This window comes from Manacus candei, unplaced genomic scaffold (assembly GCF_025592945.1).
Source record: "Manacus candei isolate 608988 ecotype Guabito, Panama unplaced genomic scaffold, ASM2559294v1 h1tg000126l, whole genome shotgun sequence".
Lineage (NCBI taxonomy): Eukaryota > Metazoa > Chordata > Aves > Passeriformes > Pipridae > Manacus > Manacus candei.
In genome coordinates, this window is record NW_026138174.1 from 2,334,012 (window position 1) to 2,360,024 (window position 26,013).

The following is a 26,013-nucleotide window of genomic DNA, read 5'->3' on the forward strand; positions in this document are numbered from 1 at the left end:
TACAATTACTGTGGGGTTTTTTTTCTCTCTTTTCTCTTTTCTTTTCTTTCTTTTTTCTTTCTTTTTTCTTTTCTTTTCTTTTCTTTTCTTTTCTTTTCTTTTCTTTTCTTTTCTTTTCTTTTCTTTTCTTTTCTTTTCTTTTCTTTTCTTTTCTTTTCTTTTCTTTTCTTTTCTTTTCTTTTCTTTTCTTTTCTTTTCTTTTCTTTTCTTTTCTTTTCTCTTCTTTCTTTTCTTTTCTTTTCTTTTCTTTTCTTTTCTTTTCTTTTCTTTTCTTTTCTTTTCTTTTCTTTTCTTTTCTTTTCTTTCCTTTCCTTTCCTTTCCTTTCCTTTCCTTTTCTTTTCTTTTCTTTTCTTTTCTTTTCTTTTCTTTTCTTTTCTTTTCTTTTCTTTTCTTTTCTTTTCTTTTCTTTTCTTTTCTTTTCTTTTCTTTTCTTTTCTTTTCTTTTCTTTTCTTTTCTTTTCTTTTCTTTTCTTTTCTTTTCTTTTCCTGTTATACCTTGAATGTTTTTATGAAATCCAAGAACAAATACTTAGAACAAGGTGACAGCTTTTAGACATTTCTTCTGCGGATATATTAAAATCACCTTCCTCAGGATATGCAAAAATGGATCATATAACAAAGGGAAAAAAACAAGCATTGATTACTTTCAGCTGATAAGCTACAAAACCTGTAAAGCTTGTGAGTCTAGGACATTGCTGGCCTGTTAAACAACACAAAGGTGGGGCATATTTGTGTGTTTTCCTTATGCTTTGTTAATCTAGAGAAATAAGTGGAAAATGTAATTAACTGCACTTCATCCAGACAGAAGATGTTGACTGAGGAAGTTTTCTCAGTATTAGCAGCAGTAGTTTAATATATTATATGCCCAAATCTAGTCCTCCTTAATACACAGCAACCCAAACTTTTCCGAGGAGGAAGGCAAGTGTAGGGAATAGGGCAAAATGAGAGGGAAGAGAAAATTCTTCTGTTAAATGCTGGGTATTTTCACATGGTTTTGCACAATCCTACAGGATATCTGCTGACTGTTTCCTTGAAATGCAGCTGTCAGCACACTCATCAGGCCCACAGGTCCCTGTTAGGACAGACCCTGTGGAATCCCAGACAGTTCTGCAAGCCCACTCAATCAAGTGGAGATTTACCAGAGGGAGCTGGATTGGTGAGGTCCCTTTTATCAACAGTCCCAAAGCTCTTGTAGCTTGGTGACATCCCCTGGTCCGTCCTGGAGCTCCTCCCTGATCCATTCTGCTAACACCAGGTGTCTCAGCAGGGTCAGGCTGATGCCACCGTGACAGACTCAGGTCACCAGAAGGTGATGCTGGAGATCTAAAAGAGACAAAAAACCACATGGAATCTACTTTTGAAGCCCAATCTGCACAGACATTGAGAGAGTTGGATTTTTTTCCTGTCTTCTAGAAAAGGAGAACAGAGAAAAAAACCTATCACCTAACCTAGGAAGTGACATGAGCAGTCACAGTGGGTTGATACTTCAGAGCAGTGTGGGGAAAAGGTGGGTATTAGTTAGTCAGGGGAGACTAAAAATACATCAGCAATTAAAAATCAGTATAAGACAGCAGCCTGGAGTTTGTTCGAGATGCACAACAATAAAAAAATCCTTCATACAGTAAGAACACAGAAAGTTGAAGTTCATGTTAAACTTACAATTAAAAATCACTCAAAGGAAAAGTAAATAGTGTTCCTAGTCATAATACTTCAGGACAATTCTGGGTGCATGAAAAGAATGTATCTGAAGAATTACAATACCTTGTTTATCCATAAAGAGCAGTTTTATCTAGCTAACAACTATAAAAACCCAATATGCTAATATTTGTGTAGGTACTGGCAGCATAGATCCTTGTAGTCTTTACAATAACCTGTATTTCTTGGGAAATGCTACTGAATTTCCTAGAAAAACAAATGATGAGTCAAGGTATAGGTAGATGGTACTTGTAAGAAGGAAAAAAAAAAAAGAAATAATAAACCATTTATTTTTAAAGAGTTTGTTTTGGTGCAGAAAGGGAAGAATAGTTAATGTTTACTGTTTAAGTGGCCATCAGAATAACACATTGTCCTGGAAAATTTTATTGAGCACTTGAATTGTAAACCTTCACATGTTCATCTACACTGCACTGTCATTACCAAAAAAGCCATATTCTTGCAGTAACTTCTTTTGTGTTTCACACAGAAACTTAAAAGCTGTTTTGTCTAAACAGGGAAGCTTTAATGGGGAAAGATGAGCAAGAAGAGAGTGAATGAACAGCTTTACAGTTTTGAATTCAACGAGCCTGAAGCACGAAAGGTGCCCTGAAGATGACAGGCAATTTCAAGAGCAGTTTAAGCACGAGAATGAGAAGTTGTACCGTGGCCCTGTGAGCAGAGCTGTGTAATAACAGAATCATAGAATGGAAGGGACATGAAAGATAGTCTAGTTCCAAACCCCTGACCTTCCACTAGATTGCTCAGAGCCCCATCCAGCCTGGCCTTGAACACTTCCAGGGATGAGGCATCCACAGTTTCTCTGGACAACCTGTTGCAATACACAGAGAATATCAGGACAGTAACAAGCAAAACCAGCCTACTTGACCAATCCCCTAAATTTCCCAGCAGGCACAATACACTGTGCTACCTTCAAAAAGCTCAGGGCTTAAAGATCGTGGACTTTTTAAAGAGGCTTTTAGGTGGAGGGAAGACTCAAGGATCAGAAGACCCTGAGGTGAGGACCTTTCAGGAAGGATATTTAAAAAAGAACGTGAAACTACTTTTAGTGGAATTCAAACAAGAAAGGGAAAATGCTGTGAAAGGGCTCAGAACTCGGTTTAAAAAACACACCGTGGGCTCCACCTGGCGGGATAAGGAGCACAGAGCAGGGGGTGGCTCCCTGCCTTGGGGACAGGGACATCGATTTGTGTCCCTTCCTCATCCACGGTGAAGCAGACAGCGACAATCCAAAATGTGACTTGCATCCCTTCCAAATGATCAGAAGCTTCGTCTTCTCGACTTCATGTTTTCCGTGCCCGATTCTGTCCAATACTGCGATGAACTGATGAAAAGTTGAAAGCAAGAACATTTATTTCCTGCTTATTTGGGAATAAGCAGGAAAAAAAATCAACACCTTGGAACTAAACTTGCCTGCCTCCTCCCGGCAAGGCTCAGATGGGATCTAAAGCAGTTCTGCTTTCCCTTCAGAGCTAAAGCCAGAAGGTAGAATTGAAAGTCACAGGAAGAACTTGGACAGATATAATTTATCAGCTTTGAAGTTCATCCTGACAGTGTTTAAAAAGACACACAGAATAGGTTGAAAGAATTAATCATTTATTTTAAGCAGCATAAAATCTGATCTTTTACATACTGTTTATCTGAAAATGGCAAGGCCTGAAAGTACAAAGTATCAATTTTTTTGAAAATTGAGTAATGAGGCTTGACAGTAAGTGGGATAGACATCCTAACATCACCTGAAGACTGACTTAGAAAGACTATACCACGTTTTTTCGATGTTTTGATCCCATTTTCCTTTCAGTCAATGTTAAAAATATTATCTGATAAAAATAAACAAACAAACAGGTGAAGAAATACCTCTACAAGATGAAATCATTTCCTTAGTGGTGAAATCCTTTCCACACTTCCTAAATAACTATAAAATAACAACTGATGTAGTATTAAAGTTTTAAAAGATCTCTGCATCTCCATATAAAATTTTCAATAAAAAAATGTGAACTGCCTTTTTCAGATTAAGACTTATTTGAACACTCAGCTTTGTACAGTTTATGCACAGAGTATTGGCCATCAAAGCAATTCTTTCCAGGACATGTTGCAGCAATCCATGCCTTTGTGCTGCCAAGAAATTGTCAGTTGTCTTTTTAGGACCACTTCAACATCCTCAAGTTCATTTTTTTCCCCCCACAGAATTTTTCAAAGGACATCTATGTTGCAAATGCAGCCATTTAAACACTCACCTACATAATCCCTCCCTGAAAACACAGGAATAAACATCCCCTTTGCAGGTTTGACTTGGCTCTGTGAAAACTTCCCTCCTCAAAGGGCGGTGTGAGAGAGGATTGTTACACACAATGTTTATTTAAGTGTTTTGCCCAAGTACACCTTGCTGTAAAATCAGAGCAGGTCCAGTTGCTCAGGTGGAAGGAGCAGAAGTGTCTCTGCCACCAAAATGAGCCAACAGACCATAATGGTCCAGTGCAGTTGGTGCTGGACAAAAACCACCAAGGCCTTCAAGAAAGAAGATGTCACCTGCTTAAGGAATGGCACCAACTCCCACAGCTCCTCGTGGTCCTTCTCTCCACCCCTGTATTTTCTAAGCACAAAGAATTTACAAACAGGACCAGCGAGGAATACCAAGAGTATTTCCAAGTGGGAAGCAAAAGAGGTCTAGGAAATGTAGTCAAATGCACAAAGGAGTTATTTGCACACAGGAAAAATTCAGGGACCTTTGGAAAAGATGAAGTTTGGTCTCGAATTCTTCTCCTAATACTCCTGCCAAGTATTTGCAACGTGGAGTTAATTTCTAAAGCCTTAAAAGCTACTTTAAAACAGGTCTGTGAATGGTAAAAAAGAAATCTGCATCTTTTCTTAGGAGGACATGGAGCTTTTAGGAATTTTTTTGTGGAGGCAGAGGGGTTGAGCGGGCCAGAAGACAATCAGAAAAATCAGATTTACAACCAGAGAATTAGTAGGACAGCAACTACCCTAACATACATTTATGTTAGGTGATTACAATCAATCAAAAAGAGAAAAAAGAGACAATAGTTATTGAGGGTTACTTCCTTTTAAATGCTGAAAATTACCGTCTGTGTTTTACTTTTTGGCTGACTTAAAAGAAACTCTGGATGTGCCTTTGCAGTCCAGTGTAAAATTCCCAGTATTTCAAAGACTACCAGACCACAAATATCCACCCAAAGCAAACACAAAACATTCTTTTATTACTCCTGTACAGTCACTGTCAACATGTCAACATGTTTTATGACAACGTGTCTTCTTGCCTACAAACAGATATTGCTGGGGGGTGAGACACAGCACTGTGTGCTTTGTTATACAGAGAGGGGAATATTCAGCAACTGGGCAATGATTCTGCTTAGAGATGATAGTGCCCCTTATTCATCTGTGAGTGGACAATTCCCAGAAGCACCAACAGGCACCTCAGAGTGCTGGTTTTCAAAATATTCAGGCAAGGGAACCCTGGGGGCTGACTGATGTTACTCCTACAGCAGCCTGTCAGCAACCGCTGTCACTCTCCCATTTGGCTCTTCCAAGGGGCCTCAGCCTTGCTCTGGAAGCCTGGTGGAAGACTCAGTTATTTAACCTCTCCACATTTCACACCTCCAGCCACCTTCAGCTCACCACAAGTGCAAGTTCACAGCAGTGGCTTTTGTGGGACAGATGCATCTCATCTGCCGTTCATTCGGCTGAAACCAACACCTCTATTTCTGCTAACATTCCTGAGGAGCTATTACCAGGGTGCTGGATTACTCACAAGCCTGGATCAACATCTAATTAGGCCTCAGAAGCCAGAAAATCTAACTGGCTCAGAGATTGCTCGTATCCCGTTACCAATCTGTCTTCACTTCTCTGAACAGCAGCAAGAACTACAGCAGCCAGAAAAGAACAATTTATCAATCAAAGAGTCAAGTTTGACAGGAACTAATGTCTTGGTAAATTGTACAGCCCTTTCTTAAAAGGATCCATCTGTTATGCTCCTGCAATTTTTAATGAAGTTAAAGGTAGCTTACTTCTTTCTTTTCATAATTTCCTTTCACTTGCAGCTCCATAGGTCACTGTACCAGCACTCTTCACTACACAGCTCATATTGCTACTTATATATATGTCTGAGATCAGGATATCACAACCAACCAACCTAGCTGATGGAAAGCCCTACAGAAATTAAAGCTTTCAGCAGCACAATCATTCTGGATTATCAGAAACTTTAAGGATCTCTCTCTCTCTTTCTACCTCTCTCTCTGGGAAAATCTGCTGTGTTAAGTAACTCTCCTAAACCTTTTAATATTTAAAAGGACAAGGTTAGCAGGAAAATGGCTCACCCTTGAGCAAAACCACCCAATACACCAAAAGGAACTGGGTAGGATGCTCACAGGTTGATTTTAGCTGATAAATTTAACTGTTGTTGGGCACCTGAAGTGTTTAACCAGAGACCCCAAACCCCACACTTCTGTGATCACCTCGAGTTAACCTGCATAGCATCAGAGCTGGGAACTGGAATGCTGCACTGCCTTGATGTATTGTGTTTGAGCTGATCCAACATACAAATCCTAAACACAAAGCCCTTTCACATTAAAAATAAAACAATCCCCTCTACCTGACTTCTTTTACAGAACCTGAACAAAAGGCTTATTCCAACCTTTCATCTATTTTCTTCAGCATTTAAATTGAGCCAAAAAAGCCCATGATAACATTTCTAAAACTTGTGAAGGCAGTGGGGTAGAACCAACATATTCCCCTGCCTGAACTCAGGTTTAACTAGCGGAACTCAAATCACATCCCTTCAAATCCCTCATGATTGCACTGATAGTATCAATTACCTAAAAGGCTGCACCCAATGAAACACAGCTTTCTGACACTCTCATGGTATGTGATATTACACCCACATCAGAAAAATGCTGGTTCAGCAAGAAATATTGATCCCTGTACAAGGAATGATGTGGAGTGCTGTGGCTTGGAGCATTCCTGACTTCCACAATAAATACAGGATATTTTCCAGCACCATTTTTACTCAGTGCTCTGGTTTTTTTATACCCTCACTTCCTTTTTTTTTTTTTTTTTTTTAAGGTGTGGTTTAATCTTACATCTGAAGTTAGTAACAGGAACACAAAATACCTCCCAGCGTATTTTTTTTCCCTTTAAAGATATCAGGGAAAGAGATCACTAGTGACACACACTTGGTAATACTGTAGTCTGCCACTGTATTTCATCTTCCACACAAAAATGCTCAAGAGCATTATTTTTCTTAATGTGCTGTAGGCTAAAAATGAACCCTCAGGGGTTTCTATTGCTCTTCTTGTTGCCAGAGCAACAAAGCAATACTCACCTGAATATCTGCCAGTGTAAGTATCAATTTACAAGCTAAGATGAAGTTTGTGCTGCTAGCAGATGTCACTAACAGCATTTTTACTGTAAGCCAAATGTTAGTAGCAAGGAGTGCCATGAAAGCTCAGGAATATATTAGTATTTCCTCTGTGCTGCTTGATTATTGCTCCTATAATTCAAGTGTTTTTATTAAAATATCTTGACCAGTGACATTCAAAGTGAAAGGGTAAAACTGAAAGGCTTTTATATGAAATCCAGTGCATTAAAAAGACTTTTGTTAACCAACTCACAAGAAATCTCAGCTGGCACTAGAAACATACTGAGAACCTTTCCCAGTAAATTCCTTCCTAAAACTCTTTGTGGTAGGGATATAGGAGGGGCTGGGGTGAGGGAAGCGGTGATGAAACCTTTTAATAGGAAACAAGTGTTGTTACTTTCTGAATTGAAAAAGGGTTTATTGTTTAACACTGTATCAATTCAAAATTCAGACTGTGTTTCTGTTTGAAGAAGAAGCATTACTTCTATCGCCATACTGTAGAAAAAGAAGGAATACGACTTGAAAATTATTTGTTATGTGTAAAGCCAAACCCAGGAGGACAATATGGAACTCAAAATCATAGTTATGAGATATTAAGAGATATGGAAAACGGAACACTGGGAAAATAGCTAAGCTCTGTGGTTTCTTATATGTCTTGTGGTTCACAATTTTTCTCCTCTTAAAAACCAAGAGGCAGAGGAAGAAAGAGACAAACTCAAAAATTCCCGTCTGTTTCCAACTCCGAATTCCAAGAGAAATAATTTTCAGACGTTGGATCAGCACATCAATTATTTCACTCCTTTGAGCCAAGCAATCTGAGAGTGCAAGTATTAGAAGGGAAAGAAAACCACAGGCCCTGCCAGTTATGATGTGAAACACACAAGTTAGTTAAAAATACCCCTGCAGTGTTTTATTTTCACACACATGACGTGCACCTCTGTAAATGCACCACTCCTGAAAAAAACCCCTCAGAAATCTTTCCTTATTCCATGCAGAGTCAGATGCAGTGTGAATCAGAGAGCTATGTGAAGGGATTATAGGCAGAAAACTGTCTAGGCAAGGCATTGGGAAATTCAGAGTTAAGCTTCCTTTTTTTTTTTTTCTCTCCTGGTTTCTCACATGGATATGCAAACTGCTCTGCTATCAGAATGCAAAGGAATAACTTTTTCCTTTTTTTCATATATATAAAAATACCTCCCAAGATAACTAATAGTTATCAGTGAAATCCTCAGCCTTGCATCGTTTATCTTTCAAATCCAAACACTGGCCAGTGTTACAGAGAAGCCATGGAGGTCCTGCAATGCTCACTGACTAGAGACAAGAAGAACTGTCCTATCTGCAAAGAAAAGCCCAACTTCTGACCCCAGCATTAAGATCTGCACTTGCAGAATAGAAAGCTGGTCAAATCTACTCCTCCCTGCTCTCTCCCACTATTGTTCTCAGTCTTACCATATGTTTGTTTTCAGCCAGTCAGTCCACACACACTTTTCATTTGATTGACACAGCGGTGAAGCTAAAACTAAACACCTCCAACTGCTGCTCGAGTTGGAAAACAAGCCAGCATTAAGACTTTCACTTCATAGCCTGTCCATAAAGACAGATACTTCTCTTTTGAACTCATAGTTGCTGAGCTCAGAAAAAAAAAAAAAAAAAAAAGTTGTCTTTCTTATTTTGTTGTTTCCTTTTAGTTACACACTCACTGGAAATAGAGAAAGACGTCACAGAACACAGACCTTTGCTTTATTGCCTGCCCATACATATGCAGATCAGCCTTTTCTAGGTATCAGTCAGCCTCAACTCAAAAAAACCAAACAAACTCCCACAGGAGGGGGAAAACTGAAAGGCCTTTTTTTTTTGTTTTGTTTTGTTTTTTTTGTGCACCAAAGTGGAAAGTCACGAAGTACTAATTTTTATAAAATCCAAAGAATTCAAAGCCAAGCAGTTCCATTTGGTTGGATGGAGCATCTTGTGCTTCAAGACCAGTCCTAAGCCACACGCTCACCAGTGGTAGCATCCTTGTGAATTAAGAGAGGTAGTCTTGTTTTACACTAAGGCTGAACAAGTTTGTTTACCCAGTTTTCACCACCTCGAGCTGTTTCGTAACACTCAGGGAGGGTGACCCTCTCAAGTGGCAGCAGTGATCTTGAGGAGAAGAAACCACAAACCAACATTTCCTCTTGACCTCACTTGCTTTTCTCTCTCTGCTGCTTACTTTTCTGCCTGACTTTTCTCCCTCCCCCGCACCATAAGCACAGTTTCAAAATAAAGTGGTGTAAACAGAAAGCAGGATTCATTTAATGCAATTAATAAGAAAGATTATTAAAGTTTGTTTTTTTTTCTCTTTTTCTACAGTCAGGGCTCGATTAGTTAGAAAATACTGACAGGTCCTTTTGTTGTGAAAGAGAGATGGACAATTTTGTTCAGACAGTGGAAGAACATGATGGTGTGGTTTTTTATATATTTTTTTTTAAATCTTTTTCTTTAGATTTTTTTTTAAAGAAGGTACTGTTGAGAGCATAAAGGCTCGTTGCACTGCAGTAGCAAATCCAGTACCGTAGCACTTCAGAGGTGGTTAACAGTGCTTTGGTTCAGAATCAGTGTTAGAAAATAAAGCTATAAAAGTTACGATGCAGGATATTTGGTGGGATTTCAACAGCAATTTGCAATGGACGCAGAAAGGACCGAGGCATTGGCTTCTTCCCCTTGGCAAAGTTCTCTGTTCTTTGTTCCGTTGGGAGTCCCAGGTTTTTCAGGATCAAGTTTCTCACTTCCACCGGTGACGCACTAAGGAGGATTCGTCATTGACCACGTCATTGTCCGTGTAGCGGTGCTGGCACCGGGGTGGGATGAGCAGCAGGATGATCAGCACCAGGAGGATCACTCCACACAGGCTCATGAGAGCATAGGAGGCAATCCACAACACGGGCTCGTGGAAAGAAACGCTGGAAACACAGTTGCTCGCAACATCTGCTGTTGTGAAAGGGCCTTCAATCTCAGAGACTGGAGAGCCATCGGCTTCTGAGAAAGTGCAGAAAGAAAAACATTAAGTCTATAGACAACCTTAAGTCTACAGACACCATTTAAAAGCAAATAACAAAGAGATCTAGCCTAAATACCTGTATATCCCTTTCCCTCCATCACCATGCATCTCAGCATACTCATGTTTTATTGCATTTCTCATTGCAACAAAAATGCTGCAATCCCATGTTTATAAAAACGGAATCTGAAGCATAAGGAGACTGTGACACTCCCACATCTACACAAGCTGTCTATGAAAGAACAGACATTTAAATCAGCTCTGCCACAGCCACAGTCAGAGCCCAAACCCCTGGATCGCTTTTTCCTCTCTGGACTAACCTTTCAGAAATGTCTGTTTAAATATCCTACAACATCTACACTGGTGTAGGTCAGAGCCAGGGCAGTTTTTGTTTGTTTCTGCCATTTCCAGCAACTGGAAAAGTACCTCAGATGATTCCTGTGCCTTCTGTGTTTGCTGTTTCCCAGGGTCTTAGGCAGCAGCATGCAGGTTCACAGGCTTCACAGACACCTTACAGCACTGCACCCTAAATATGAGGTGCAAGGTGGAAAGCAGCACAGACACTCTTGTGGGAGGAGGTGAAAATTCAGAAGGAAGGGGAGGTGAGGCAGGAGAGCTGGGTGACAGCTGTCCAAAAAGGGGAACGGTGTAGAGGAAGGTCAGTGTCAGGAACGAGGAGCTGGGGCATGAAGGAGCAGCGCTGTTGGGCAGGGAGGGAGAACTAACCAAGCAGCTCAAGAAATGACGACAAAGCTAAGGCAAGAAGCACGAAGGGGTGCCCTGGCAGCTCGGTTTTTGAACAGCCATCCATCTCAGCAGCATCACAGACTGTGTGACTTTGTTTCATTACCACCACAGCCCCCTACTTGTCAAACCAGGATGTGCTAAAAAGGGTTATGCTGCCCATGGTTGTCACAGAAACCGTGGCAGGCACAGCCAAGTTCCCCTGAGTTGTGGACAGGGCTGAGGGTGCTGGAATGGCAGAGCAAGTGAGTTGTCCTGGGGCAACAAAATATTGGGAGCATTTCGTACCTGTGGGTGTGTGGCAGGGTAAAGGATGGACACCTTTCAGCTTGCTTGGGGCAGCAAGGAGTCTGCAGTTAGCACTGTCTGTATATTTTAACAAGTCTTCCAAACAGTTGTAATCCACTTCTCTAGTGCTCAAGACACATTTGAGCACTTTTTATAAGGGCCTCAGTTCTACTTGTCCTGCTTGATTTCTTTTTCATTTTATAAACAGACACACTCTTGCCCAATTGTAAGTGATCCCACTATGAAAACAGTATCTCTTATTTACACAACTCAGTCATGACTGCTGAAACCATGTTTAAAGAGATTAGCATAAAATACTCCTTGGAAGGAAGTGTTTTGCAAAGGCAGGAAAGGTGGACTTTAAGGTTCTTTGTGGACAAACAAATGCAGAACAGGTTGGTTGCTTTACCTGCATACATTTCAGTTGGTATTCAGTCCCTGGCCTCACAACACTTTGCATCACTTTTAAGATTTAGCTCTTGTTAGACTTAATAATTGTGGGCTGGTGCTGCCGCTCACAGATCAGATGGAAAACCAATCTACCATAATGAAAAAAATGCGCAAAAAAAGGAATTTTCTGAAGGATTACCCAACTGAACCAACTCCTTCTCCAGCTGTAAGTGTGGGAAGACTCCTTTAGCAGCAATACACAGTTAGAGTGGACTAAGGCTGCACCCACAGCACCCTGACACTGGTGAACACCAAACACAGACTCTCTAAACTTATCAGATGGTAAAAGACTGCCTAGAAAGTCAGTGGTAGAAATCCTTTTTGTTCAAAGTCCCAGGATTGTGCTTTGTCTGTCCTGCCATTGTTTCTTCTGGACATCTCACCCTCTCACCCCCTCTTTCACTTGTCTCCATGAAGTGCTGCAGCAACAAGGCCTAAGTATTACTACTTAGTAGTATTTTGGAGAAGTGGAGAAAAAAAAAAAGGCAATACAATTTTCCACCTTGGAGAGAGCTTTGAAAATAAACAGTGTCTAATTATTCATTATTTGCCTTGAGTGCAATAATTACTCCTATTAGAAAAGACAATACAAACCTGTTGCCAAAGTGGCTGACGTTTTAAATCACATTTTGAGAATGTCTGATAGCAGCACAGCTTCTGATTTCTTCCCTCCAAAAATAAAAAAGTTTTCCCTCACACTCTTCCATCCCCAGAGAAATTGAGGGGAAATTTGCCTAAATTGTTCAAACAAGCCCTGAACATAAACTACCAGTCACAGGCATTTAGAATATTACACATTAACTGAATTAGGATATTTTGGTGTATTTTCCTAGAACACCTGGTGATAGTTACCTACAATACTTTCATGACCTTGAATAAATGAGATTTTCTTCATTACTGATGATTACAGTACATGAAAGGCGCCTCTGGAAACATGCTCTTTTCTAACATCAGTGTAGAACTTAACACACCCACACTCACTAACTAACTTGGGTGCTTTGCAAAGGAAGCAAACCTGGAATTAGATCAAATTTATCTAAAAATTATGAAGTGCAGCTTGGAAGGGGCCCCTGGAAGTCACTAAAACTAACTCATGGATCTGAACATCCTGTCTCAAGAAGGGACCTGATCCCAAAACCTTTTCTAGTCATCCTGTAAACAAGTTATCAAAAGGCAAATTGAAACTCTTTGCCTGAGTAAGTCTTACAGGGTTTCACATACTGAGGAAAAAGCAAGTTTCTTTTCCTGCTACAGTGGAATAGCTGCAGCCATCTATCTAACTTTCCTCATTCTTGGTGTATCCTGGAGAATGAAAATGGTCCAAGGAGTGGTGTGGGATAAACCAGTTCTTATTTGTAGCCAAGCCCCAATAATAACTTGGGAGTTGTTCCCATGATTTTTGCATTCAGCGGGTACCAGTTTAACACCTTATAAAAACACGGATTTAATTTAATGTTAACACTAAGAAAGCATAAGGTCATTGCAAAGCCACACCGAATGGCCTTTTACATTTCCCTGTTTCTGAAGATTTATGCCCCCAGCAATTCAGTTTGACTTATGCCCACGGACAGCCTTAAAAAGCTCCAAATAAATTACATTAATGTAGTTGCTATGGAGGACAAGGCTGGCCTCCACAGGAAGCCAGTTAGGCAGCTTAATCCCTCACACTGCACCGACACTCACCACTCACAGTTGTGGGTCTCTGATGGAAGTAGAGTTAAATATGGAAACCACAAGCTGCGAAGGAGCGAACTCAGAATAACTGGCACATCCAGCAAAATGTCAGTGGAATGTGACAAATCAGTGTATTTTGCCTCAGACAGTCATCTGACTCCTCAGGAAGCTCAGTTCCCGTGATGCTTGGTTAGACATATGCACGGAACGTGGACAGAGAGACGAGGAGGAAACGTCTCCCAGCACCAGCTGGGTCCAGTCATGTGCCCAAGCTCACATAAGTTCCAACTGCATTTCTCTCCAGCAGTTCTTCCTCTCCAGACAAGCCTGGCAGAACCACATGAAACAGCCAAACTATCTTCCAGGTAGCAATGTTAACACTAAGGTGTTTTTATTATTATGGTTCCCCAATTATTTTTCCCAACAGAGGAGTGCTGTCACAGCAGTTCTCGTGCCCACCAGCTGGCTCCTATCCCCTGCTGACCGTCACACCTCAGTCAATATGTCCTGTCAAAATGCTCCACTAATGGCTGCAGTGTGACAGGGACAGGAGGCAGCTCTGCACTTGCTAAAACTGCAACAAGGAAGCACAAGGAAGAGTGAAAGGCAGGAAAGCCTGGCCTGCAGTATTTGTCTAGTCACACTCTCCTGCCAGGTGCATTCAAAATGTGTCTTTCATCCCTGCACAGTACCTCCATTGAGCAACCCATATCAATATCTGGATTTTCTTCCACAGCAAGCTCAAAACTGACAATTCTGAACCCATTCACAATGGAGACGTTGCAATAAAATAAAATAAAACAAAAAAAAGGCAGTTTTAAAAATGCCCTACAGCTACAACTTGGCCAGCTAGCATTTCTCTTCCTCGCCTCTATTCCCTGGCTGCATTAAGCACTCAAATCCTTACTATCCCTACCCTCTCTAACACAAACACTGGAGATTAAAGAAGCACTGTCAGGCCTAGTCCTTTTCTCATGCAAATCTCAGGTGACACAAGGTTTTTCAGGGCATAAGCCACTCCTGTTTGGGACAGAGACTTGCATATGGGTGCACGTCCTTTCCCTCCTCTCCCACTTGTATGTTCTTGTGATGCCAAAGCAATGCCTGAACAACAAGGCAAGGAAACCCCAAACCCTTTGGTTTTAGCTACTCTTGGTGAGGTAAGAGAAATGATGAAAGAGCGAGAAAGTTAACCAGCACAGTAAAATCAGCCAAAAGTTATCACGGAATCACAGAATATGCTGACTTGGAAGGGATCCACAAGGATCAGAGTCCAACTCTTAGCCCTGCATGGGACCATCTCCAAGAGCCATGAGCTCTTTCACATCTCCTTAGCAACTAATTAAAAAACTTATGCCTTTCTACTTCCACTGACAAAACCATTTGTTTAGAACCACATAAACACCACAAGTCTTAATGTGAAATGTGAATATGTCCCATTTTCACCTCAGCTCTTTCCTTGTGAATTTCCAAGAGGCTGAAGAGGCTCAATTTACATTAAGAGTAAAGAGTTAGTAAGGTACTTCACTGCACACTGCAAAAGTCAGTTGAAGAATCCATTTATCCACAATTTAGAGCAGGAGCTACACAAAAATGAAGCTGCCTTAAAAACAGGGACTCATCTGATATAACTGTTGGGGAAACTGCACACACAGACAGATGTCTTGGGAAGATCATCTCTGTGAGAGGGAAGAACACAGTGAAGGTACCCAGAGCTGAGGGCTGATTCACTTCATGCCAGAAGACTGTTGCAAAACAGCTTTTTTTTTTTTTTTTTGCTTTTTTTTCCCCCTTTCTTTGCAGTGTGAATAGCTTGGAATTGCTCAAAAATATACTCTTCACACTCTATGAGTAACCACACTTTTCCCCATCAGGTAAGTGGCAAAGGTGTTCCTCTGAGACAGCAGGGGTTTCCTCACTCACCAGGTCCTCAGCAATATTTCTCTTACCTGCACAGGGACTCACTGCAAAGCCCACTCTCCTCTGGGCTCTGTCAAATATTACATAGAAGCCTTCCATGACTGTAGCACCAATAACCAGAGCGTTTGTGGAGGAAGAGATGCCAAACCGGTAGCACTGCAAATTCTCCCCTATTCCGAGGATGGGTTGGATATAGAGCTATTAGAACAAACAAACAAAAGATCCAGAGTGTAAGAAGTCACACCACACAGTAGTCAGAAGTTCAGTCCTCTTGGTTTTTATAGTCAAGCACTCAAACCCCACTGGAATTAGAGAATTAACAGGGGCAAAGTTTTCTGTGCAGGATTTAAAACTGGTCGAAGCTCACATGCAGGTGAGAGGTAAAGCTCTTGGATTATAAGCTTAAATTTGAACACAGTCAGTCACCATGTGAAGGTCAACAGCAAATTCACAAGATCCCCTTTTTCTTGTATTTTCCATAAGGGAATGATAGCTGAGAAAGAACTTGGGATATGAACTCAAATGAGAGAATCGTTTTATTATTTAAAAAATCATCAGGATGGAGTTGTTTCAGAGAGGATTCAGTATCAGCTTCAAGGCTCTAGATTTATAAATTCAAGTCACATTTTGCCCCCTGTCTCCTCTGGGAAGATGAATGACTGCCAAGCTACATGATCAATACAGAAAAAGTTTATCATAAGGCTTTACTATATTTCAAGTTAAAATGTACTTAATAGGTTCATTCTCTCCTTTGCTCCTGCTGTCCCCTGAGGTAAAAGACTATTAGTAATGTTAGAGGATACCAGCCTGCACTGCAAACCATACTGGGAGGGGAAGCCAGAGAGGAAAAATAAAAGTAGCACATTATATTCTAAAAGCTGGCATGGAATATTAATAAAAGATAAACCAACAAAGTTACAGAAACTGGTGAAGAGCTCACAAAGGGTCACTGCCAAGATTTTCATATTCAGAAGAAGTGCTCCAACTCAAAATGCCACAAAAAACAAATCAATTTGCTTCCCAAACGGAGAAGATCAAAATGAGCAGAGACATTCTGTATTGACATCTGATGTGGCTCATGAAAACAAAGCAAAAACTTGCCTGTTTTTCCTGACAAATTGAAAAAATCATTCTCAATTACATGGACTGCACTGAGAGGGAAACTGCTTTTCTTTCTCAATTTTAGGTTTGAAAAGTTTGTTATTTTCCCTATTTAAAACCTGATTAAAAAAGATTTCCCTTGTATGCAATAAACCAGTTCTCCATTACTGCTAAAAACAGCTCCTACTTTTTAAGAGCATGTGCTTTATGATAGTAAAAATAAATGCATTGTGAATAAACAAAGAAGGTTGAGACCTGTGGTAGGATAGAGATCCGAAACGACCTACTGGAGTTTTCATCCCTCAGGTAAATGGAGAGTTTGGGAAATAAGGACCAGGGTCTTTCAGTTTTATCCCAGCATGCAAGCTGGGAACCAGTCCAGAAACCAGAAGAGAATTCCTGTATCTATTAAAAAAAAAAAAAGGGGGGAAAAAAAGAAAAAAAAGGTGATACTTACATATTACATACATTTTGATAGATTTTTTTTTAAGTGAACACTACCACTATTTGATACTTCTTCTATTCCCGTGGAGAAATTCAAGCATGAACGCAAATCTGAGCTGCTTCTTTAAGGGTCAAAGCAAAAACCCAATCCCCAACACCCAAACTGAGGTGTGCCATAGCCCAGCACGACTTGGAAGAAGGGGGAAGAGGCAAAATCAAGGTCAGCCCCCCCTCTCCTCCCCGTTTGTGTCTCATTACTTTCACCGTTCACAATGAACATGTGTGAGGCATCAATGGGCTTTCAGTGTCTCCCCACCTCCTCTCTGACCAAACACCAAGGTTTTGAAGCAGAAGACACTTCATAAAAAACACAATCCAAAACACAAACCACATGAATATGTAACGAAGCGACGACCCTTCCTCACATACCTCAGCTTCTTACTCAGCTTTCAGGGTTTTGAACCCAAGGGCTAAGCCAAAAATCTCCTGGCATCTAAGGGAATCAAGTCAATGGGAAGAAAGGTGACCCTCTGCCTCTTTTGCTGCCCCATCACTCAGTCCCAGTAAAATCTGACATGCCTTTGAAATAAGGCTGATTAACAGTACTTTGTAATATATCCATGGAACTAACAAAGCAAAAAGCAAACCCCTACAGAGCTTGTTTGGCCAAGACAAACATCTTGCCTAATGCTGTTGCACCCTGAAGCTGACCTGCTGCCAGATCAGAGCAAAGACCTTCCTTGTTTTACTGCATTGCTTTGTGCTGGTTTTCATTCCCCCATGAAGCAGCATTCAAGGCAGTGTCTTGTTCTGAGCCTGCCTGAAGCCAAAGCCTTCCATTTGGGTGAGAGAAAAAAAAAAAGAATGGAATCCAGCCTCTTTGCTCTCCTCACTTGTATTTATCTGTGATATTGATTATTTTGTAAACATCAGCTCGCACATTAGTTATATGGCATTGTACAGGTGACAGGTATTCAGCCCTCCCCACACACCTGCCAGTGAAATATTGGTTAGGGCTGCACAGAGACTTCATACTTTCAAGTGCTCATCTTTTTTCTTGGGTCAACAAGCACGGGCTCATGTAAACAAGGAGACTTAACCATCACAAACAGGCTGCTTTTACCCTTAAATCTCAATGCAAGCTTAAGTACATCCCTCAGCACAGGGCCTCTCACAGCTTAGTCCCAGGCCAGACCTGCTGAGAAATACAGTTCTCCTCTCTTTCCATTTTGTCATGAAAAGCAGAGCTTGTGATCTGAGAAAAACTGCCAGACAGCACCTAGACTGGGCAGACCAAGTGTATAAAGTGCTCTGCTTTAAGTCCCTGCTTTAATTTCCCATAAAGACTGCTTAATACATTGCATTTCTTTGCCTTACTTCTGTATGCTGAAGCAATGCATTGGGGAGATCTGAGTGTATGATACCTAAAGGGCTATTAAAATAAAGATTTTAGGTTTACTTGAACCTTCTTTTCTTCAGCTTATTAACTCAGCATTGTATTAACACTGTGAGCAGGCACTGCTCTGACTTCAGCTCAGTCAGGTGTAGAAGGTGCCACCCTTTTGTGGCTCATCTCTGCCCATCTATGAAAACCACCACCCTTCAAACCTAGCAAGAGCAAACTGCAGCTATAGCTGCTCCCTCAAAGACTTCAGCCCAAATAAGTCTGGTTTAAAAAAAACCACCTGTACCACTGAAGAGCACAAAGCTCACTGCCCTGTTTTTTAATGGAGCTGAATAAAGGCATGTGCCACACACAGTTATCCCAGAATATCTGAGGGGGGAAATGACATCTGGCTGGGAAGATCATAACAAGCAAATAGGAGCAGGGACTCCTTACTTAACCTGGTCCACCTGTGGTCAGGGAGGGCTGTCTGCCTAAAGCAGATGATTTTATGTTTCAGTGGTACATATCCTGCCAGAAGCACAGAGGACTAAGAGTACAGTTGTGATGCTGCAGTACAGTTGCTGAAAATACCCATTTTTCTGACACTGTTCCCACACAGCCGGAATCCAATCCTTACATCCCTATGACTACCTTCTTATTTAGTAGACTGCTTCCTTTTTTTTTTTTTTAGAGCTGGGAAAGTAAATTTTGGGGTGTGTGGAGGAAGAGGAGTACAGCAAGGAGGTCCCTGGGATTAAAAAGAAACCCTGAAAAAGAAGAGTTGGTTTATGCATTTTTAATAGGAAGAGCAAAAACCATTGAGCAGAGTGAGTGAGTTGTTCCCCTCTAACACCTTATTGATCAGTCCACTATTCACATGCCATGTCCTGACCAGCAGCAGACTGTGAACCACTGGGACCCACTTCATGGGATGCCCCATCCACAAGGTACCATCACAGGGGCTCTGGGGTGGCTTCTGTCAATTCCCCCCCATAGACTGAAATTGGACATGTCAATACTGAAGTGTTTTGCAAAGAGAAGAACTTGTAACTGGCACATTTATTTCAGATATTGGACACCTGCAGGCAGTGAAGAACACTGCATGCCAAATCTCTGCTCTCCATCAGGTAGGAAAAGGACCTCAGTCTTGAATTATCAGCACACAAGACAATACTCTGTCTTTTGGGAAGCTGTTTACTGTTATTTCCTGTGATTTGCTACTGTCTGATTGTGAATCCACGACAAAAATGACAAAACTGTTCACATTGAAATACTTGGGATTTGTTCTTCATCTTTAACCTTGTTGTTCTCTTCCTTGTATTGAACAAAAATTTATGAATAGTTTTTATTAGCCAGAAAATGCTGCTTCAGCTACTCTACATGCAGAGAACCATCCCCATGCCCTACTTCTAAAGCCCACTCTATTTCCAAAGAAAGATGCTTTTGAACATAAATAATTCAATAATGAAGGTCAAAAGCAGCTTTATTGATAGGAATAATCCTAATGAATGGCATTTATTCTAGACAGCAATAAGCATTATACTTGGAAAGGAATTGCTTGCAGCAGCAGGTTCTTCTACTTTAGAAACACTCTGTTTTGAATGAAAGGACTGATTTTTGCACTCTTAATACTTTGAATCAGAGCAACAGGGATTATGTCTGTGTTTCTGAAATGCTCAGAACAAAATATGCTGTCTCTGCCCTATTTCTGATGCGTTTCAATACAAATACTTTTGCCTGTACTTGAACCCCCCTTTTCCCTCCTCCCTTTCCCTTTTCACCTCTTCCTTTCCCTCTCCCCTTTCCCATCAGTCATTTCTCACTTATTAACAGGACTGGACCAGGTAAGATTCTGCTCCCCTCAGGTTTAAAACCTATGACTTGCAAGGCAGACAGCGAAGATGACACTCCTTTCAAAGATCACGGGATCATTCAATGGGAATCTCACATTTTGGGCAGATTTAACACCATCAGCTTACCAGGGACGTTCGAGCTATTGCCTGCACCACAGCACTGAAGACTTTCTCTGGCAGACGAAGGAGTGTGGTTCCACTGTCCACTATTGCTTTATCAGCATTGTACTGGGGAGTGGAGAAAAAAAAAAAAAAAAAGGAGACTGTAGTTACTGTAATGCAGATTCCACTGTTTCATAACCATAACAAAGCTGTTCCTTTCCTTTTTTTTTTTTTTTTTGGCAGCTGGCTTCCCAGACCTGCATGTCATTCCTGTCAGCAGCCCTCTCCAGCTGATAGCTTGAATTCAAATGAAGTCTGAGAGCAAAAGCAAGATACCATCAGCTTAGACACAAGAGTGAGTTTATCTGCAGCACTCAGGAAATTGCTGTGTGCCACCACAGCTGGTGCAAATGGCCAAAACACGCTGGAAAAAGAAGTAAAGCCCAGCCCCTCTCAGAGGGGGCAAAGGCACTTCCATGTTCAGTGCAGGCAGGTGCTAAGCACACATGTCTAAGCCCTCAATCAAGGCCTCTGCCACCATGAACACAACTCACTACAGTCTAGACACTGTTTTAGTGGCTGGCATATCGAATTTAAGTGTAGCCAGAGAAAATTAGGCCTTATTGTGTGTGGGTACTGGCTCAAGAGTACAAACACCACACCTTTCTCCCTTGGCTGCTGAAAACCACTGAAACACAGACAAAAGCAAGCACAAAGAAATTTCAAGTTTCAGTCTTGCTGCCTCAAAATCTGCACAAAACCCCCCTCCAAGTGAATATTTCTCTTATTATTAAAACCCTAACCCTCAGACTAAGAGATTTCAGCAAGTGTCAGATACAGTAAACAAGGTAAAAACTTTTTAAGAAGTAGAACTTTTTCCACGAACTCATTAAAAACTGGGGGGGGGGAAAGAAAAAGAAGCAGTGACAGATGTTTGTATTAATTACTTTTGTTGCCAGCTTAGGCAGCAGGATTAATATAACTGAACAGTGACATGTTTATGGCATAATCATAGGACACAAGATAATATACAGCATAAGCTACTTAGGAAGAGGTCAGACAGCAAGTAAATTTAAAATATATTGGTTTAGATGTTATCAAGTCACATGGACATGGAGTCCCTTTAGTGAAGTGACAAAAATAAAACCCACCAAAAAGTAAAAAAGTAGGTCTGACAGCTATTTCTTTATTATTTTTTTTTTGGAAGAGCTGCTATAGGCTGCCATGCTGAGCTGACAGAAAAGCAAACAGAAAACCATTTATTATACACTCATAAACTTCTTTATATTTCTATTATACACTTCTAGATAGTGGAGAGAAATATCAAGGCCTTGTGGAGTCCATTGTAACAGACATGTACCACAAATACACAATCACTGCCATCCTTGGAAAACAAGCAGTTAGGAGGGTCAACCACTGACATAACCCATGGAAAATGCTGGGAGTAGTGGGATGGCTCAGCTAGGGACTAGGATTTTCATGCTGTGTACAGAGTGCTGGCAGCAACTTGCCTTCTTGGCCTTCCTGGTTAATATTTACCAGGGCAGCCTAAGCAGAGGGCACTCCCAGCAGCTCAGGACTTCTCCCAGCCCCAGCCTGCTGGGCTCAGGGACACAGCTGTGCTCCAGCACTGGACAGATTCCCAGCACTGAAGCAAGGGGACAACTTTTCCCTGGCAAGGAAAGGAGCAGCCTCTGGTGAAGGTTACAAATAATGTTCCATTTCCTAGAAAACAACTGAGAGGAGAGAGGGCGCATAGTTCACCGTCCCATGCAGTGATTCATGCATCCTCTGCAAGCTCCTAACCAGCCAAACTTTATTCACACCGGCTCCTTTTCACTGTTTTTCCTCTAAATTTTTTGTGGGATGATTGCCTGCCCTCAAGGGAGGCACAGTCCTTGTGCATAGGTGACCAGCGTGCTGTGCTAACACACACACAGTGTGAAAGCAAACCCTGGCTCAGAAAACAGCAACAATAACAGGAAACTTTTGTAACACACCGCTGGATTTTTAAGTGAGTCGTTTTCTGGAAACAGCACGGATTAAGCCATTAGTGCAAGGGCTACACCTTCAAAAACATGTTGACTGTTTTCAAAGGCAAGAAAGAAAAGCAAACATTCCTGTTAAGAGGACCAGCGGTTTTGCTTTCCTAGCAGTACCAACAGACAAAAGCATTTAAATAGACCTTGTTTTGCTTATTAAGTTGAAAGATGCTGTGACTAATTCTAAATAATTTATATGGCAATATGATTTCCATATTTTGTATGAAAATATAATATTCATGCACGTGTAATATTTTAATCATGAATTTCACTTAATTTATAAGAACTATAAAACCTTCAGAATTATCATGTCTGACATGGTTTAACCCCAGCCAGCACAACATCCCAATGATTTCCAGCTAAGAGCACAACTACAAGATAAAATCAGAATGTCTAACGAAATCGGGGCATGAAAATTACAGAACTAAAATCAAAACATGAACAGCAACAAGCAACAGTGAGAAACAGATAAAACACACACATACACAGACATCCTTCACAAAAAAAAAAAAAAAAAGAAAGAAATGGCTTTGGAATAAAAATTGCAACAACACAGAACATTATTCCTAATAAAAACAGAAAATATATCCATCAGGAATAATAACTGGCAAGGCATAAGAGATCAAAAGTAGATTACAAAAACATGAAATAAAAGAGGAGGCATAGGATGAGAACTTTATGGAGCATCCCAGGATAACAGCTGCCACTCCCATCATGAATTATGTACTCAGACAGCTCTACAAGGGTCAGTCCAAAATCTCCCCTTTTCTTTGTTTGACCAGAACTGCTTTAAACCCATTTGAATTGATTTTGCTGTAGGAAAACCACATGCTGTAGTTGTTTAAAGACTCTTGTCTCCTTGAATCATTGCACCATCTTCAGTGTTTAGACACCTTTGTTACGACTGGAACAACCCCAGAGGCTGAGTCCTCCCAAACCACAGCAGCCTGATTCTCAGTGGACTGTTGGCTTAAAAATTATAGCTTAGTTTCCAAATTACTGGAATATTATCAACGAGTTTTAAAGTCCTCTGTGAAGCAATTTTAGCATGTTTGATGCACACCCTGAATTTCACACAGCTCACTCATTTCTTTGCAAAGTTACCAGTTATCAGAGGAGACCGTGATACACATCTGCTTGCAAAGACCCAAACTGATCAATCAGGTGGGTTTTTTCTCAACCAAACTTGCATTTTATATAGACTGAAACACAGAATGGCAAATACCTCTCTGCAGTCCAGCTGGAGGTTCTGACCCCCAACCTCCAGTTTGAGAATTTCCACCTGGTAATACCACTCCTCTTTGATGGGTGTGTACCAAATATCCCCCGTGTACAGACTCGGTTCAATTCCACCCAGGACCTGAGGGAAAGCAGAAAACAATTAGCATGCTTTAAAATCCCAGAGGTTTAGCTTTGGGCCAAGTACATGCAGAAAGGGGAATATTTAATTGTGATACTCAAGGCATCGAAATTTTAATTTAGCATCATTTGTAAGGATTTTAGTGACGAGTTCATTGTCAATAATAAAGCAATATGAAACATCTAGACATTAAATAGATTGTGCCTCAGTCAAACAGAATTCCCACATTGGGCCAAATTACTAGCATCTTTATCTAAAAGCTCACACTGACTTTATTATGAAAGCTCCACGGTTTAAAATCAAAACAGAATCTTCAGGGCAATGTATAAAACAGGCAATGTATAAAAATGGGACAGAATATTAAACTTACACATGATGAATTTGCTTTATCAGATCAGAAAAGCTTTAATACTGTTCAAGAGCATTTCATTTTTCTTACACACATCCAAAATGGAATTTGACCATCTTGTCACTGATATCACTATTGGCTTCCATCAAAACTGAGGTTCAGGATGACTGGGAGCATCGTGGACTCTCAGACTTTGTACTGAACTAACTTAAGTGAATTCTCTCTTGGGCTTCACCTACATGAATAACATTTACAGTATGTGAATTCACTGCAAAATAACTATTTGTGATCAACGCCTGTGCTGATATACTTATTTCAGCATAATTTGGGAACGGTCATTCCAACTCCCAATTCTAGATACGTAATGGCCAATTCTTGGTCCCACTAAAACTGATGGAAAGACTTTCCAGAGTAACAACAAGCAGAAGATCTCATCTTCAGATTTTTTCCTTTAGTATGTTGTCAACAACAACAGCTGAAAAAAAAAAGACCCTTGATTCCTCTCCCCCTTTTCACATCATGTAAAAAAAAAAATTACTGTAACATTTTGATGAGATTAAACAAGTTTATCAGCTGAGTAAGGGACTACTCAGTTTGAGAAAGGTAGCAGAATCTGCCCCGAGGAAACACCACAACATTTATGTTTTCCTTTGTTGAAAGAAGAAAGGTTTGCTCAGATTTGAGAGAGGAAAAAAAAGAATAGAGAATTAAAATAAATAAGACGCTTCAGTTTTGCCTAAGGGCTTAACTTTTCCTTAAAAAAACCCGGAAAACATAATATATTTAAACATTAAATTTGGCAGAAGTAAAATAGTCACAGAAAAGAGGGGGAGAGATTAACAAAGATACATCTTCCCTCTCCGATTGACAGATACCCACAAGACTACCTCCGTTGGTACCACTTCCAGAAACAGGGAGTCCAGCACCACACATCTGCAAGGAGAAGATGTTGGGGATCTTTGCCTGCCTCACAAGAGAATCAAAGAAGGTCTCCACAGAGCTTGAAGGCTTGAAGGTGTTGAAAAACAAAACAAAAAGACCAAAAGAATTGCAGGATTCATTAAAAAGCTGCTTTGCAGAAATCAGCAAATCATTCAAACAAGACCACTTTTTCACGAGTAAACTGAATTTCTGACAACAAGGTGATGAAAGTTCTAGATATAATAAGTCATTAAAAAAACAGCATTTTTCTGTTTCTGTTGTTTTCAAAAACATTTTTACTCTTGACCACTGTCACTGTGGCTGCCACCAAATCCCTAAAGCACAAGAGTAATTTTCAATTGCCGTTTTCAAACTCAAACAGTGGTTTCAGGCACAAACTCTCACCGATGCTTTCTGGTAGGAAAAGGCTTTGGGTTATTAGAACAGACAAATGTAACTTGCCCTTCAAGCTTTTCCACAGTTAAAAAGGCAAAACTTTAAGGTCAAGATTTTCAGTTTTTCAAAATAATTTAATTCTAATAAACTTCTTATTCAATGGCCTGTTAATTCCTCTTATTTCTTTTGAAGGACTTCATGTCCAAGCACGTTCACTTCAACTGACTGTGGCCAACAGGTTCCTCCCTACACTGCATGTCATGCTTTGCTTTGCAGTTATTCAGAGTATTGCAACCTCACTGTAATTCAGATTTCTGAGCACGTAGGTCTCATGATGGGCAGAGACCCTGGCAAGTGTGAGGGGCCAAGGGCTCTTACTACACAAAGACAGAGCAGCCCCAGAAGTCAACAACTCTTAAGTCTTTGGAAGAAGGGAAAAATCAACGCCTTGAGTACACTATTTGCCCTAACCAGAGTTTGAAGAGCAGCTCTTCCCTTCCTGTTGACAGTACATGTCAAGTCAACAGCAGAAATCAATACAAGGCTCACACAACCCTCGAATAAAGCAGAGTTGTCAGGCAGTATTGAATCATTTGTTCTAACTGGAGAGATCTCACTTTGTGATGTGTAAATTGAAAACTATGTCTATGAGGCATTCCAATCACATTTTCAGTTTTAGATTATAAGGCTATAAGCTTTAGTCTATAAATTTTGGGGTTTAATTTAAACTTCTACCTCAATTTCCTACCCCCAGAAGACCGTGATGTGCTTAGCTCTATGTTCAGGGAAACACTGTGGCTAATATTTGTTGTGAAATTATCCATCTATCCCCTCCATCCCAACTTCTACTTGATGAA

The 26,013-nt window shown here is 40.6% G+C and overlaps 1 protein-coding gene across 1 annotated transcript in view; it reads right to left on the reverse strand.

The window, feature by feature from the left end:
- Positions 1 to 8,806: 8,806 nt before the first annotated feature.
- The window catches only part of BACE2 (beta-secretase 2), a 59,281-nt gene continuing 42,074 nt past the window's right edge, over positions 8,807 to 26,013 (reverse strand). Inside the window, exons 4-9 of the mRNA XM_051770834.1 lie at positions 24,719 to 24,847; positions 23,356 to 23,490; positions 20,113 to 20,214; positions 16,558 to 16,707; positions 15,231 to 15,399; positions 8,807 to 10,106 (exon numbers count right to left, since the gene is read on the reverse strand). Coding sequence (XP_051626794.1) covers positions 9,853 to 10,106; positions 15,231 to 15,399; positions 16,558 to 16,707; positions 20,113 to 20,214; positions 23,356 to 23,490; positions 24,719 to 24,847 — 939 coding nt within the window. The 3' untranslated portion in view covers positions 8,807 to 9,852. The remainder of the gene's footprint in view (positions 10,107 to 15,230; positions 15,400 to 16,557; positions 16,708 to 20,112; positions 20,215 to 23,355; positions 23,491 to 24,718; positions 24,848 to 26,013) is intronic.